The sequence below is a fragment of the Scyliorhinus canicula genome, chromosome 5 (assembly GCF_902713615.1).
Source record: "Scyliorhinus canicula chromosome 5, sScyCan1.1, whole genome shotgun sequence".
NCBI classification, from domain to species: Eukaryota; Metazoa; Chordata; class Chondrichthyes; order Carcharhiniformes; family Scyliorhinidae; genus Scyliorhinus; species Scyliorhinus canicula.
The window spans coordinates 217968320-217984199 of record NC_052150.1 but is presented as its reverse complement, the minus strand read 5'-3'; the positions used below and the strand labels follow the sequence as shown (position 1 = coordinate 217984199).

Genomic DNA, 15880 nt, shown 5'->3' with positions numbered 1-15880 from the left:
ACGCGCCGAACTACGCATGCGCCATGGAACTTCTCAAAGAAAATTACGTCCAGTCGACGAACACTCTGTTTGCGAGGCATGTACTCGCCACTCGCGTCCAGCAACCGGGTGAGTCGATTGAGGACTTCTGGCGGGCCCTTATCCCTCTAGTACGGGATTGCGAGTGGCAGGTCATCACGGCCACGGAACATTCCAATCTCCTCATGCGAGATGCCTTTGTGACGGGGATTGCATCAGACCCCATCCGGCAACGACTGCTGGAAGGGGCCGCGCTCGATCGAGCGGCAACAAAGACTTTAGCGCTCTCCATGACGGTCGCTTCACATAACGTACAATCCTACCCCGCCCGCCGCGCGGCCCACCCATCCTACCCCTCGTGGACCCCGCAACCGACCCCCCCCGACTGGGGCCGCTTCCGCGCAATATGCCTGCGCTGCTCGCCACACCTCGCACCCTGGGGGTTCCCGCTGCAACTTCTGCGGCCAGCAGAAGCACCCCCGCCAGCGCTGCCCGGCCCGCGCCGCGACCGGTAAATCCTGTGGCAAGAAAGGCCACTTTGCAGCGGTGTGTCAGGCCCGCGCAGTTGCCGCTATCGCGCCCGACTTCTCCCCCTTTCCTCAGCCGATCGCGCAATGGGCCCCGCCGTCCGCTGCTCCCGGGGCCACGTGCGACCAGTGGGTGCCGCCATCTTCTCCCCCCAGGTCCACGTGTGATCCGTGGGCGCCGCCATTTTTCGCCGCCTCCGCAATATGCGCACCATGGGCGCCGCCATCTTCCTCCCCCAGGTCCAAATGCGATCAGTGGGCGCCGCCATCTTTCGCCGCCCCCGCAACGTACGCTCCATGGTCGCCGCCATCTTGCCCCGCCCCCACAACGTGCGCTGCATGGGCGCCGCCATCTTCTTCCCCGCAGGTACTTCGGATGCCGCCATTTTGTCCTCCCCTCGGGACTGGACCACGGGACCCGGGTCGCTGCCGCTACTCATCGGGCTCTTCAGACGATCGCCCGCTACTCGCCTCCATGACGCTCGACCAATCCCGTCCTCGCAACCTGGCTGCCGCTTCAACGGCGGTGCTCATCAACGGCCACGCGACCTACTGCCTACTTGACACCGGGAGCACTGATAGCTTCATCCATCCGGACATGGTAAGGCGCTGCTCCCTCGCGGTCCATCCCGCCAGACAGCGGATCTCCCTGGCCTCCGGATCCCACTCTGTCCCGATCCGGGGTTTCTGTCTGGTCAAACTCACCATACAAGGCGTTGAATTCAGCCGTTTCCGCCTGTACGTCCTCCCCAACCTCTGTGCGACACTTTTACTGGGCCTGGACTTCCAATGTAACCTCCAGAGCCTCACCCTCAAATTCGGCGGACCCCTACCTCCACTCACCGTTTGAGGCCTCACGACCCTCAAGGTTGACCCTCCCTCTCTCTTTGCCAATCTGACTGCAGATTGCAAGCCCGTCGCCACCAGGAGCAGACGGTACAGCACCCAGGACAAGACCTTCATCAGGTCCGAGGTCCAGCGGCTGCTTCGGGAGCGTATTATCGAGGCCAGCAATAGCCCCTGGAGAGCCCAAATGGTGGTGGTTAAAACTGGGGAGAAACACAGGATGGTCGTGGACTACAGCCAGACCATCAACCGGTACACGCAGCTTGACGCGTACCCCCTCCCTCGCATATCTGATATGGTCAACCAGATTGCGCAGTGCCGGGTCTTCTCAACAATTGACCTGAAATCCGCCTACCACCAGCTCCCCATCCGTAAATCGGACCGTCCCTACACTGCCTTCGAGGCGGACGGTCGACTCTATCAATTTCTTAGGGATCCCTTTGGCGTCACTAACGGGGTCTCGGTATTTCAACGAGAAATGGACCGAATGGTTGACTGGTACGGACTGCGGGCCACGTTTCCGTACTTAGACAATGTCACCATCTGCGGCCACGACCAGCAGGACCATGACGCCAACCTTGCCAAATTTCTCCACACCGCATCTCTCCTCAACCTCACTTATAACAAGGAGAAGTGCGTATTCAGCACAGACCGCTTAGCCATCCTCGGCTACGTAGTCCAAAACGGACTACTGGGGCCCGATCCCGACCGCATGCGCCCCCTCATGGAGCTTCCCTTCCCCCACTGCCCCAAGGCTCTCAAAAGATGCCTCGGATTCTTTTCTTACTACGCCCAGTGGGTCTCACAATACGCGGACAAGGCCCGCCCACTGATCCAGTCCACGCAATTTCCCCTCACGGCCGAGGCACAACAGTCCTTCGCCCGTATTCGCTCAGACATAGCCAAGGCCGGGATGCACGCAGTAGACGAGACAGTGCCCTTCCAAGTAGAGAGCGACGCTTCAGATGTCGCCCTTGCCACCACTCTAAACCAGGCAGGCAGACCCGTGGCATTCTTTTCCCGCACCCTCCATGCCTCCGAAATTCGACATTCGTCTGTTGAAAAGGATGCCCAGGCTTTCGTTGAGGCGGTGCGGCACTGGAGGCATTACCTGGCCGGCAGGAGGTTCACTCTCCTCACTGACCAACAGTCGGTAGCCTTCATGTTTAACAACACGCAGCGGGGCAAGATCAAAAACGACAAAATCTTGCGGTGGAGAATCGAGCTCTCCACCTATAATTACGAGATCTTATATCGCCCCGGCAAGCTCAACGAGCCCCCAGACGCCCTCTCCCGAGGTACATGTGCCAGCGCACAAGTGAACCAGTTCCGTGCCCTGCACGACAGCCTTTGCCATCCGGGGGTCACTCGGTTGTACCACCTCGTCAAAGCCCGCTACCTGCCCTACTCCGTCGAGGAAGTACGGACAGTCACCAGAGACTGCCAGGTCTGTGCGGAGTGCAAGCCGCGCTTCTACCAACCGCACGCGCCTGGTGAAAGTGTCCCGCCCCTTGGAACAAAGAGCAAGAGCGACTGCGCTGTGTCCGGATCTGGCTGCAATGGGCGAGTCGTGTGAGAGCCCAAATCGGGACTGAACGTGAGTCACCCAATTCGCTCCGCCTGGCGCGCTCTGGATCACGCCCTGGCTGGACATGATCCAGGTCTGCATATTCAAATGAGCCAATCGGCACCTGGAAGTCAACGCTCACGTCTGCGAGACCTCGCCAACGTGCCATTTAATAGGGGTCCCCAAAAACGTGGCCCAGGCATGCCGGCAACTCGGGGAGTCTTGCAGAACATTAGAGACCCCGGGTGGTTGAGGATAGGGCAAGGTATTACTCTGGCACTCCCCATGGCACCTGGACACCTTGGCACTGTCTGCCTGGCATACTGGCAGTGCCGACATCCAGATTGGCACTGCCAGGGTTCAGGCCCAGAACTGCCCTGCCCATTGGAGTAGAGGGTTCCCAGGGGCCTCGGCAAGGTTGGGGGGGGGGTAAAGTGGGGTCCAGAAAGTGATGGGGCTGAAACGGGGTCCGTGTAGAGATCGGGGTTGCCGTTCAAAATGCAAAGAGCTGTTCCTGTTGACGAGCTCAAAGTGGGGCCTTGTCAGGTGAAATTCCCAGAGACAAAAACAACTGACAAAGTGCCGATGAAGCGCCAGTAGAGGGCATATGGCTCCTCTCGCACATTTTTAGTAAGAGGAGCAGAACAAAAGACTTGGATTTATATCACACTTTCAGAACCATTTACAGCCAATGAAGTACTTTTTGAAGTGTCGCCACTATTGTATTGTAAGAAATGGGGCAGCTGGTTTTCACACAACCATCTCCCATAAACAACAAATGATCTGTTTAGTTATTGAGAACTAAATATTGCCCAGGCCACGTGAACTCCCTTAACTCTTCTTCAAAATTATCGTATAGGATCTTTGACATCCACATGAGCAAACTGACAGGTCAGAGAATCATAGAAAGGTGGCCATTTGGCCCATTGTGGCTGTGCTGGCCCGATGAAGGAACAACTTACCCAATGCCACTGCCATGCCATTTTCTCCTTTCCATGCACATTTTCCCTTTTCAGGTAATGATCCAATTCCTTTTTTAACAGTCTCAACTGATCCTGCTCCACCACAATATCAGCCAATGCGTTTCAGATCCTAGCCATTTGCTGCGTGAAAATGTTTTTCCTCTTGTCCCCAACACTTTTTTTGCCAACTGCCTTGAATCGGAGCCCTCCGGTTCTTGCTCCTTCCACCAAATGGAACAGTTTTCCGATCTACTCAGTCCAGAGCACTCACGATTTTGAGCACGGTAGCACAGTGGGTAGCACTATTGCTTCACAGCTTTGAGACCCAGGTTCGATTCTCGGCTTGTGTCACTGTCTGTGGAGTCTGTACGTTCTCCCCGTGTCTGCGTGGGTTTCCTCCAGGTGCCCTGGTTTCCTCCCACAAGTCCCGAAAGACGTGCTGTTAGGTCATTTGGACATTCTGAACTCTCCCGCTGTGTACCCGAACAGGCGCCGGAGTGTGGGCGACTAGGGGCTTTTCACAGTAACTTCATTGCAGTGTTAATGTAAGTCTACTTGTGACAATATCTCCATCCAATCTCCTATCAGCCCTCTCTTCTCCAAGGAAAACAGTCTCAACTTCTCCAATCTATGAAACCCTCATCCCTGGAACCATTCTCACAAATCTTCCCTGCACCCTCTTTAGTGATTTCACATCTTTACTAAGTGTGGCACTCAGATTTGGATGCAATAAGCCAGACCAGTGTTTCATACTCTTGGTTTAACACTTCATCCAAAAGACAGCTCCTCTGACAGTGCAGCACTCTACTGGAGTTGGGTTTTTGTGCTCAATCCCTGGACTGTGACTCAACCCAGAACCTTATTATTCTAAATTCATTCATGGGATGTGGGTAGCGCGGGCTCGGCCCACATTTACTACCCATCCCTAATTGCCCTTGAACTGCGTGGCTTGCCAGGCCATTTCAGAGGGCCGTGGATGCGAAATCACATGTAGACCTGACCTGGTAAAGATGGCAAGATGATTTTCCCTAAAGGACATTTGTGAATGTCATCATTAGATTTTTAATCCTTGATTTTTATTGAAGGGGCAGCACGGTAGCTAGCACTACTGCCTCACAGCGCCAGGGACCCAAGTTTAATTCCAGCCTTGGGTGACAGTGTGGAGTTTGCAAGTTCTCCGCTTCTCTGCGTGGGTTTCGTCCGGGTGCTCTTGTTTCCTCCCAAAGTCCAAAGTAGTACAGGTTAGCATGCTACATTGGACATGCTACATTGCACCATAGTTGCAAGGGATGTGCAGGTTGGGTGTGGTTACAGGGATAAGGCAGGAGAGTACGCCTACGTAGAGCGTCATGCAGACCTGATGGGCCAAATAGCCTCCTTCTGCTCTGTAGTTTCTATGGAAGAATTCAAATCTCACCACCTGCCCCAGGCATGATCCTGGGTTTATGGATCACCGGTCCAGTGAGAATAGCAGGACACCGCCGCCTGCCCGGCTTTGTAATAAACTAGAAAGTCGTGAAGACAGCCCAGTCCACCAGGCGAACCCACCTCCCATCCATTGACTCTATGTCTTCCGCTGCCTTGGGGAAGCAAGCAGCAGAATCAAATACCCCTCCCACCCAGCTTACGCACTGTGAACTGGTCTGATCTCTTCTCACATCTTCTCTACTGAGTGGCACTACGCTCTGTGTCTGTGTCCATGTATTTACATTGTGTATTAATAATAATAAACTTTATTAATGTCACAATTAACACTGTAAGGAACTTACTGTGAAAAACCCCGAACCGCCACACTCCAGCCCCTGTTCGGGTACACGGAGGGAGAATTCAGAATGTCCCAATTACTTAACAGCACGTCTTTCGGGACTTGTGGGAGGAAACCGGAGCACCCGGAGGAAACCCACAAAGACACGGTGAGAACGTGCAGACTCCGCACAATGACCCAAGCCAGGAATTGAACCTGGGACCTTGGTGCTGTGAAGCAACAGTGCTAAGCACTATGTTACCGTGCTGTATTTATGGTATCTCCTCTGTTTTTAATGTCTGGAATGATCTGCCTGGACTGTACACAGAACAATACTTTCCACTGCACCTGGGTACCAGTGACAATAAACCCAAATGTGAGCAGTGTTCCCCCCTGAGGTAAGGCTCAGCCCCCACCCGGTATTTACCTCTTGCTGATGTCGGTGCTGCTGTTGGTCTGGGCAGCCACCAGCTGCAGCTGGAGGTCCTCCTCCAGCTGCCCGGGGGTGTCGGTGTCCAGCTCCCTCCTGCAGCCGCCCAGCGCCATCCTCTCCCTCCGCCTCTGCTCCTGCTGCTCCTGCAGGGCCTGGAACTGCTGCCTCAGGCCGCGGGTCACCAGCTCGTCCGTCTCCTCCATTGGCTGGGCCCAGCCAACAGCTGCCCAGTACTGAAACTCTCCCTCCCCCCAGGGCGTCGCTCCCAGCTGCGGGGCTGCTCGGCGTTGCTACCTCCAGGCTTCTGAGGGCGGCCGCTGTCCGCAGGCCGCTGGCGTCGCGTAGCAACGGTAACCATGGCGGATGCGTCTCCACTCCTCCAGCCACCCCTCCCTCCTCCAGCCACCCCTCCCTCCTCCAGCCACTCCCTCCTCCAGCCACCCCTCCCTCCTCCAGCCACCCCTCCCTCCTCCAGCCCTCCCTCCTCCAACCCTCCCTCCTCCAGCCACCCCTCCCTCCTCCAGCCACTCCCTCCTCCAGCCACTCCCTCCCTCCTCCAGCCACCCCTCCCTCCTCCAGCCACCCCTCCCTCCTCCAGCCACTCCCTCCTCCAGCCACTCCCTCCTCCAGCCACTCCCTCCTCCAGCCACTCCCTCCTCCCACTCCACCAACCCTCCCTCCTCCAGCCACTCCACCAACCCTCCCTCCTCCAGCCACTCCTCCAGCCACTCCTCCTCCAGCCCTCACTCCTCCAGCCACTCCTCCCTCCTCCTGCCACTCTTCCTCCAGCCACTCCTCCTCCCACCCCTCCCTCCTCCAGCCACTCCACCAACCCTCCCTCCTCCAGCCACTCCTCCTCCAACCCTCCCTCCTCCAGCCACTCCTCTCCACACCTCCCTCCTCCAGCCACTCCTCCTCCTCCACCTCTCCCTCCTCCTCCACCCCTCCCTCCTCCAGCCACTCCTCCTCCAACCCTCCCTCCTCCAGCCACCCTTCCCTCCTCCAGCCACCCTTCCCTCCTCCAGCCACCCTTCCCTCCTCCAGCCACCCTTCCCTCCTCCAGCCACTCCACCAACCCTCCCTCCTCCAGCCACTCCTCCTCCAACCCTCCCTCCTCCAACCCTCCCTCCTCCAACCCTCCCTCCTCCAACCCTCCCTTCTCCAGCCACCTCCTCCACCCCTCCCTCCTCCAGCCACTCATCCTCCACCCCTCCCTCCTCCAGCCACTCCTCCTCCCACCCCTCCCTCCTCCAGCCACTCCACCAACCCTCCCTCCTCCAGCCACTCCACCAACCCTCCCTCCTCCAGCCACTCCTCCTCCAGCCCTCCCTCCTCCAGCCACTCCTCCTCCAGCCCTCACTCCTCCAGCCACTCCTCCCTCCTCCTGCCACTCTTCCTCCAGCCACTCCTCCTCCCACCCCTCCCTCCTCCAGCCACTCCACCAACCCTCCCTCCTCCAGCCACTCCTCCTCCAACCCTCCCTCCTCCAGCCACTCCTCTCCACACCTCCCTCCTCCAGCCACTCCTCCTCCTCCACCTCTCCCTCCTCCTCCACCCCTCCCTCCTCCGCCACTCCTCCTCCAACCCTCCCTCCTCCAGCCACCCTTCCCTCCTCCAGCCACCCTTCCCTCCTCCAGCCACCCTTCCCTCCTCCAGCCACCCTTCCCTCCTCCAGCCACTCCACCAACCCTCCCTCCTCCAGCCACTCCTCCTCCAACCCTCCCTCCTCCAACCCTCCCTCCTCCAGCCACTCCTCCTCCACCCCTCCCTCCTCCAGCCACTCATCCTCCACCCCTCCCTCCTCCAGCCACTCCTCCTCCAACCCTCCCTCCTCCAGCCACTCCACCAACCCTCCCTCCTCCAGCCACTCCTCCTCCAGCCCTCCCTCCTCCAGCCACTCCTCCTCCAACCCTCCCTCCTCCAGCCACCCCTCCCTCCTCCAGCCACCCCTCCAACCCTCCCTCCTCCAGCCACCCCTCCAACCCTCCCTCCTCCCACCCCTCCAACCCTCCCTCCTCCAACCCTCCCTCCTCCAGCCACTCCAACCCTCCCTCCTCCAGCCACTCCAACCCTCCCTCCTCCAGCCACTCCGGCCCTCCCTCCTCCATCACCCCACGACCCTCCCTCCTCCATCACCCCATCGACCCTCCCTCCTCCATCACCCCATCGACCCTCCCTCCTCCATCACCCCATCGACCCTCCCTCCTCCATCACCCCATCGACCCTCCCTCCTCCAGCCACTCCTCCAACCCTCCCTCCTCCAGCCACTCCTCCTCCAACCAGTCCTCCTCCGACCCACCCTCCTCCAGCCACCCCTCCAGCCACCCCTCCTCCGACCACCCCTCCCTCCTCCATCACCCCATCGACCCTCCCTCCTCCATCACCCCATCAACCCTCCCTCCTCCAGCCACTCCTCCAACCTTCCCTCCTCCACCCCATCAACCCTCCCTCCTCCACCCCATCAACCCTCCCTCCTCCAGCCACTCCCTCCTCCCACTCCACCAACCCTCCCTCCTCCAGCCACTCCACCAACCCTCCCTCCTCCAGCCACTCCTCCTCCAACCCTCCCTCCTCCAGCCACTCCACCAATCCTCCCTCCTCCAGCCACTCCTCCTCCAGCCCTCCCTCCTCCAGCCACTCCTCCTCCAACCCTCCCTCCTCCAGCCACCCCTCCCTCCTCCAGCCACCCCTCCAACCCTCCCTCCTCCAGCCACCCCTCCAACCCTCCCTCCTCCCACCCCTCCAACCCTCCCTCCTCCCACCCCTCCAACCCTCCCTCCTCCAGCCACTCCAACCCTCCCTCCTCCAGCAACTCCAACCCTCCCTCCTCCAGCCACTCCGGCCCTCCCTCCTCCATCACCCCACGACCCTCCCTCCTCCATCACCCCATCGACCCTCCCTCCTCCATCACCCCATCGACCCTCCCTCCTCCATCACCCCATCGACCCTCCCTCCTCCATCACCCCATCGACCCTCCCTCCTCCAGCCACTCCTCCAACCCTCCCTCCTCCAGCCACTCCTCCTCCAACCAGTCCTCCTCCGACCCACCCTCCTCCAGCCACCCCTCCAGCCACCCCTCCTCCGACCACCCCTCCCTCCTCCATCACCCCATCGACCCTCCCTCCTCCATCACCCCATCACCCTCCCTCCTCCAGCCACTCCTCCAACCTTCCCTCCTCCACCCCATCAACCCTCCCTCCTCCACCCCATCAACCCTCCCTCCTCCAGCCACTCCCTCCTCCCACTCCACCAACCCTCCCTCCTCCAGCCACTCCACCAACCCTCCCTCCTCCAGCCACTCCTCCAGCCACTCCTCCTCCAGCCCTCACTCCTCCAGCCACTCCTCCCTCCTCCTGCCACTCTTCCTCCAGCCACTCCTCCTCCCACCCCTCCCTCCTCCAGCCACTCCACCAACCCTCCCTCCTCCAGCCACTCCTCCTCCAACCCTCCCTCCTCCAGCCCTCCTCTCCACACCTCCCTCCTCCAGCCACTCCTCCTCCTCCACCTCTCCCTCCTCCTCCACCCCTCCCTCCTCCAGCCACTCCTCCTCCAACCCTCCCTCCTCCAGCCACCCTTCCCTCCTCCAGCCACCCTTCCCTCCTCCAGCCACCCTTCCCTCCTCCAGCCACTCCACCAACCCTCCCTCCTCCAGCCACTCCTCCTCCAACCCTCCCTCCTCCAACCCTCCCTCCTCCAACCCTCCCTCCTCCAACCCTCCCTCCTCCAGCCACCTCCTCCACCCCTCCCTCCTCCAGCCACTCATCCTCCACCCCTCCCTCCTCCAGCCACTCCTCCTCCCACCCCTCCCTCCTCCAGCCACTCCACCAACCCTCCCTCCTCCAGCCACTCCACCAACCCTCCCTCCTCCAGCCACTCCTCCTCCAGCCCTCCCTCCTCCAGCCACTCCTCCTCCAGCCCTCACTCCTCCAGCCACTCCTCCCTCCTCCTGCCACTCTTCCTCCAGCCACTCCTCCTCCCACCCCTCCCTCCTCCAGCCACTCCACCAACCCTCCCTCCTCCAGCCACTCCTCCTCCAACCCTCCCTCCTCCAGCCACTCCTCTCCACACCTCCCTCCTCCAGCCACTCCTCCTCCTCCACCTCTCCCTCCTCCTCCACCCCTCCCTCCTCCCGCCACTCCTCCTCCAACCCTCCCTCCTCCAGCCACCCTTCCCTCCTCCAGCCACCCTTCCCTCCTCCAGCCACCCTTCCCTCCTCCAGCCACTCCACCAACCCTCCCCTCCTCCAGCCACTCCTCCTCCAACCCTCCCTCCTCCAACCCTCCCTCCTCCAGCCACTCCTCCTCCACCCCTCCCTCCTCCAGCCACTCCTCCTCCACCCCTCCCTCCTCCAGCCACTCATCCTCCACCCCTCCCTCCTCCAGCCACTCCTCCTCCAACCCTCCCTCCTCCAGCCACTCCACCACCCTCCCTCCTCCAGCCACTCCTCCTCCAGCCCTCCCTCCTCCAGCCACTCCTCCTCCAACCCTCCCTCCTCCAGCCACCCCTCCCTCCTCCAGCCACCCCTCCAACCCTCCCTCCTCCAGCCACCCCTCCAACCCTCCCTCCTCCCACCCCTCCAACCCTCCCTCCTCCAACCCTCCCTCCTCCAGCCACTCCAACCCTCCCTCCTCCAGCCACTCCAACCCTCCCTCCTCCAGCCACTCCGGCCCTCCCTCCTCCATCACCCCACGACCCTCCCTCCTCCATCACCCCATCGACCCTCCCTCCTCCATCACCCCCATCGACCCTCCCTCCTCCATCACCCCATCGACCCTCCCTCCTCCATCACCCCATCGACCCTCCCTCCTCCAGCCACTCCTCCAACCCTCCCTCCTCCAGCCACTCCTCCTCCAACCAGTCCTCCTCCGACCCACCCTCCTCCAGCCACCCCTCCAGCCACCCCTCCTCCGACCACCCCTCCCTCCTCCATCACCCCCATCGACCCTCCCTCCTCCATCACCCCCATCAACCCTCCCTCCTCCAGCCACTCCTCCAACCTTCCCTCCTCCACCCACTCCTCCTCCGACCCTCCCTCCTCCACCCACCCCATCAACCCTCCCTCCTCCACCCCATCAACCCTCCCTCCTCCACCCCATCAACCCTCCCTCCTCCACCCACTCCACCAACCCTCCCTCTTCCAGCCACTCCTCCAACCCTCCCTACTCCAGCCACTCCTCCAACCCTCCCTCCTCCAACTCTCCCTCCTCCAAACCCTCCCTCCTCCAGCCACTCCTCCAACCCTCCCTCCTCCAGCCACTCCTCCAACCCTCCCTCCTCCAGCCACTCCTCCAACCCTCCCTCCTCCAGCCACTCCTCCAAACCTCCCTCCTCCAGCCACTCCTCCAACCCTCCCTCCTCCAGCCACTCCTCCCTCCTCCAGCCACTCCTCCCTCCTCCTCCACCCCTCCCTCCTCCTCCACCCCTCCCTCCTCCAGCCACTCCTCCCTCCTCCAGCCACTCCTCCTCCAGCCACTCCTCCTCCCACCCCTCCCTCATCCAGCCACTCCACCAACCCTCCCTCCTCCAGCCACTCCACCAACCCTCCCTCCTCCAGCCACTCCTCCTCCAACCCTCCCTCCTCCAGCCACTCCACCAATCCTCCCTCCTCCAGCCACTCCTCCTCCAGCCCTCCCTCCTCCAGCCACTCCTCCTCCAACCCTCCCTCCTCCAGCCACCCCTCCCTCCTCCAGCCACCCCTCCAACCCTCCCTCCTCCAGCCACCCCTCCAACCCTCCCTCCTCCCACCCCTCCAACCCTCCCTCCTCCCACCCCTCCAACCCTCCCTCCTCCAGCCACTCCAACCCTCCCTCCTCCAGCCACTCCAACCCTCCCTCCTCCAGCCACTCCGGCCCTCCCTCCTCCATCACCCCACGACCCTCCCTCCTCCATCACCCCATCGACCCTCCCTCCTCCATCACCCCATCGACCCTCCCTCCTCCATCACCCCATCGACCCTCCCTCCTCCATCACCCCATCGACCCTCCCTCCTCCAGCCACTCCTCCAACCCTCCCTCCTCCAGCCACTCCTCCTCCAACCAGTCCTCCTCCGACCCACCCTCCTCCAGCCACCCCTCCAGCCACCCCTCCTCCGACCACCCCTCCCTCCTCCATCACCCCATCGACCCTCCCTCCTCCATCACCCCATCAACCCTCCCTCCTCCAGCCACTCCTCCAACCTTCCCTCCTCCACCCCATCAACCCTCCCTCCTCCACCCCATCAACCCTCCCTCCTCCGCCCACTCCACCAACCCTCCCTCTTCCAGCCACTCCTCCAACCCTCCCTACTCCAGCCACTCCTCCAACCCTCCCTCCTCCAACCCTCCCTCCTCCAACCCTCCCTCCTCCAGCCACTCCTCCAACCCTCCCTCCTCCAGCCACTCCTCCAACCCTCCCTCCTCCAGCCACTCCTCCAACCCTCCCTCCTCCAGCCACTCCTCCAACCCTCATTCCTCCAGCCACTCCTCCAACCCTCCCTCCTCCAGCCACTCCTCCCTCCTCCAGCCACTCCTCCCTCCTCCTCCACCCCTCCCTCCTCCTCCACCCCTCCCTCCTCCAGCCACTCCTCCCTCCTCCAGCCACTCCTCCTCCAGCCACTCCTCCTCCCACCCCTCCCTCATCCAGCCACTCCACCAACCCTCCCTCCTCCAGCCACTCCACCAACCCTCCCTCCTCCAGCCACTCCACCAACCCTCCCTCCTCCAGCCACTCCACCAACCCTCCCTCCTCCAGCCACTCCTCCTCCAGCCCTCCCTCCTCCAGCCACTCCTCCTCCAGCCCTCCCTCCTCCAGCCACTCCTCCTCCAGCCCTCCCTCCTCCAGCCACTCCTCCCTCCTCCTCCACCCCTCCTCCCTCCTCCTCCACCCCTCCCTCCTCCAGCCACTCTTCCTCCAGCCACTCCTCCTCCCACCCCTCCCTCCTCCAGCCACTCCTCCTCCAACCCTCCCTCCTCCAGCCACTCCTCTCCACACCTCCCTCCTCCAGCCACTCCTCCTCCTCCACCTCTCCCTCCTCCTCCACCACTCCCTCCTCCAGCCACTCCTCCTCCACCCCTGCCTCCTCCAGCCACTCATCCTCCACCCCTCCCTCCTCCAGCCACTCCTCCTCCAACCCTCCCTCCTCCAACCCTCCCTCCTCCAGCCACTCCACTAACCCTCCCTCCTCCAGCCACTCCTCCTCCAGGCCTCCCTCCTCCAGCCACTCCACCAACCCTCCCTCCTCCAGCCACTCCTCCTCCAACCCTCCCTCCTCCTCCAACCCTCCCTCCTCCAGCCACTCCTCCTCCAACCCTCCCTCCTCCAGCCACCCCTCCAACCCTCCCTCCTCCCACCCCTCCAACCCTCCCTCCTCCCACCCCTCCCACCCTCCCTCCTACCCCTCCAACCCTCCCTCCTACCCCTCCAACCCTCCCTCCTCCAGCCACTCCTCCAACCCTCCCTCCTCCAGCCACTCCTCCAACCCTCCCTCCTCCAGCCACTCCTCCTCCGGCCCTCCCTCCTCCATCACCCCACGACCCTCCCTCCTCCATCACCCCACGACCCTCCCTCCTCCATCACCCCATCGACCCTCCCTCCTCCATCCTCCATCACCCCATCGACCCTCCCTCCTCCAGCCACTCCTCCAACCCTCCCTCCTCCAGCCACTCCTCCTCCAACCAGTCCTCCTCCGACCCACCCTCCTCCAGCCACCCCTCCAGCCACCCCTCCTCCGACCACCCCTCCCTCCTCCATCACCCCATCGACCCTCCCTCCTCCATCACCCCATCAACCCTCCCTCCTCCAGCCACTCCTCCAACCTTCCCTCCTCCAGCCACTCCTCCTCCGACCCTCCCTCCTCCACCCACCCCATCAACCCTCCCTCCTCCACCCCATCAACCCTCCCTCCTCCACCCACTCCACCAACCCTCCCTCTTCCAGCCACTCCTCCAACCCTCCCTACTCCAGCCACTCCTCCAACCCTCCCTCCTCCAACCCTCCCTCCTCCAACCCTCCCTCCTCCAGCCACTCCTCCAACCCTCCCTCCTCCAGCCACTCCTCCAACCCTCCCTCCTCCAGCCACTCCTCCAACCCTCCCTCCTCCAGCCACTCCTCCAACCCTCCCTCCTCCAGCCACTCCTCCCTCCTCCAGCCACTCCTCCAACTCTCCCTCCTCCAGCCACTCCTCCAACCACTCCCCCAACCCTCCCTCCTCCAGCCACTCCCCCTCCTCCAATCCACCTCCTAACCCTCCTCTTCCAGCCCTCCAGCCACTCCAACCCTCCTCCTGCCACTCCTCCAACCCCTGCTACAGCCCGTCCTCTTCCAGCCCCTCCTCTTCCAGCCACTCTAACACTCCTCCTCCAGCCACTCCTCCTCCAGCCACTCCTCCTCCAGCCACTCCTCCTCCAGCCACTCCTCCTCCAGCCACCCCATCAACCCTCCCTCCTCCACCCCATCAACCCTCCCTCCTCCACCCCATCAACCCTCCCTCCTCCACCCACTCCACCAACCCTCCCTCTTCCAGCCACTCCTCCAACCCTCCCTACTCCAGCCACTCCTCCTCCAGCCACTCCTCCTCCAACCCCTGCTACAGCTCCTCCTCTTCGAGCCACTCCAACCCTCCTCCAGCAATGCTCCTCCTCCAGCAATGCTCCCCCTTCCCCCCTGCTCCCCCTTCCACCCTGCTCCCCATCCCACCCTGCTCCCCAGCTCCCCCTCCCCAGCTCCAACAGCTCCCCCAGCAGCTCTTCCCCTGCTCCAGCAGCTCCTCTCCTCCAGCAGCTGCTACAGCTCCCCAGCACCTCCTCCACTCCTGCCTCAGCAGCTTGTCCCCTGCTCCAGCAGCTCCTCCCTGTTGTGTTATGCTTCTTCATGTAGCATAAACTGCTTCCTTGATGTATACTCTGACAAAGGAAGGTTCAGACTTGGAGATAGGTTTTACACATTTATTGAACAGCTAACAATTCTACTTGAGTTCGACTCTCCTGCTGATCTTGCTGTAGTAACTCAATCTAACTAAATAGTCTTCTCTAATCCATGCGGTGGGTGTGATGCTTCCTGATCTGCCCCTGTCTCTCTGAGTGTCGCCTGTGGAAAGAGAAAGAGCATGTCCTTTTATATGGTTAGCCCCCTTGTGGTAGCCCATTGGTTGTGTCCTATCTTACTGACCTATTGGTTGAATGTTAGTGTGTCATGATGTCTCTGGTGCTCCCTCTAGTGTTTACTTAGTCTTATTGTATTTGTATTAACCCCTTGTGTATTTAGTGATGCATATCATCACATCCCCCCTTTTTCGTGTTACATATTTTCTGTACATGATTAAAGAAAATTGAACAAAATAGGTAGACAAGTAATGACATGTACAAATCATGATGAGTGATGATTACACAATAAGTCCAAATCATATGTCTGAGTCCAAAGTTCATGAATCAATACAGTAGAGGGCTTTCTTGTTTTGTTGGTGAAGTGGTGACGTTGATGGTGGCATGTCCTTGTGAACACCGCCAGTTTCCCTGTGCTTAAGGAACCAAGAAGTGGTCAAATCACTTTTTTCGATGCTTGTGGTAGCGATGCAGTATGTAATCTGTGTCGTCTGGCCTGGACTGTTTCTTGTGATTGTGATATCGATGCAGTATGTCAGCTGTCTTGAAAGCTGTGTTTGCTTATTCGTAATGGAGCAAACTCATCTGCCTTGAAAACTGGTCTGCTTGTTTGTAGTGGAGCAAACTTGAATCGGTGAGATTTGCTGTTATGCCATGGTATGGCTGTACTCTTGCCAGTGTTAGGAGCTGAGCCGTTACATTGTCC

General features: G+C 61.0%; 1 protein-coding gene across 1 annotated transcript in view; it reads right to left on the bottom strand.

Annotated features, from left to right (window-relative positions):
- ccdc13 (coiled-coil domain containing 13) overlaps positions 1-6464 on the bottom strand; it is a 74342-nt gene extending 67878 nt beyond the window's left edge. Inside the window, exon 1 of the mRNA XM_038798519.1 lies at positions 6092-6464. Within this exon, the coding sequence (XP_038654447.1) occupies positions 6092-6300 (209 nt within the window). The 5' untranslated portion in view covers positions 6301-6464. The remainder of the gene's footprint in view (positions 1-6091) is intronic.
- Positions 6465-15880: the final 9416 nt, after the last annotated feature.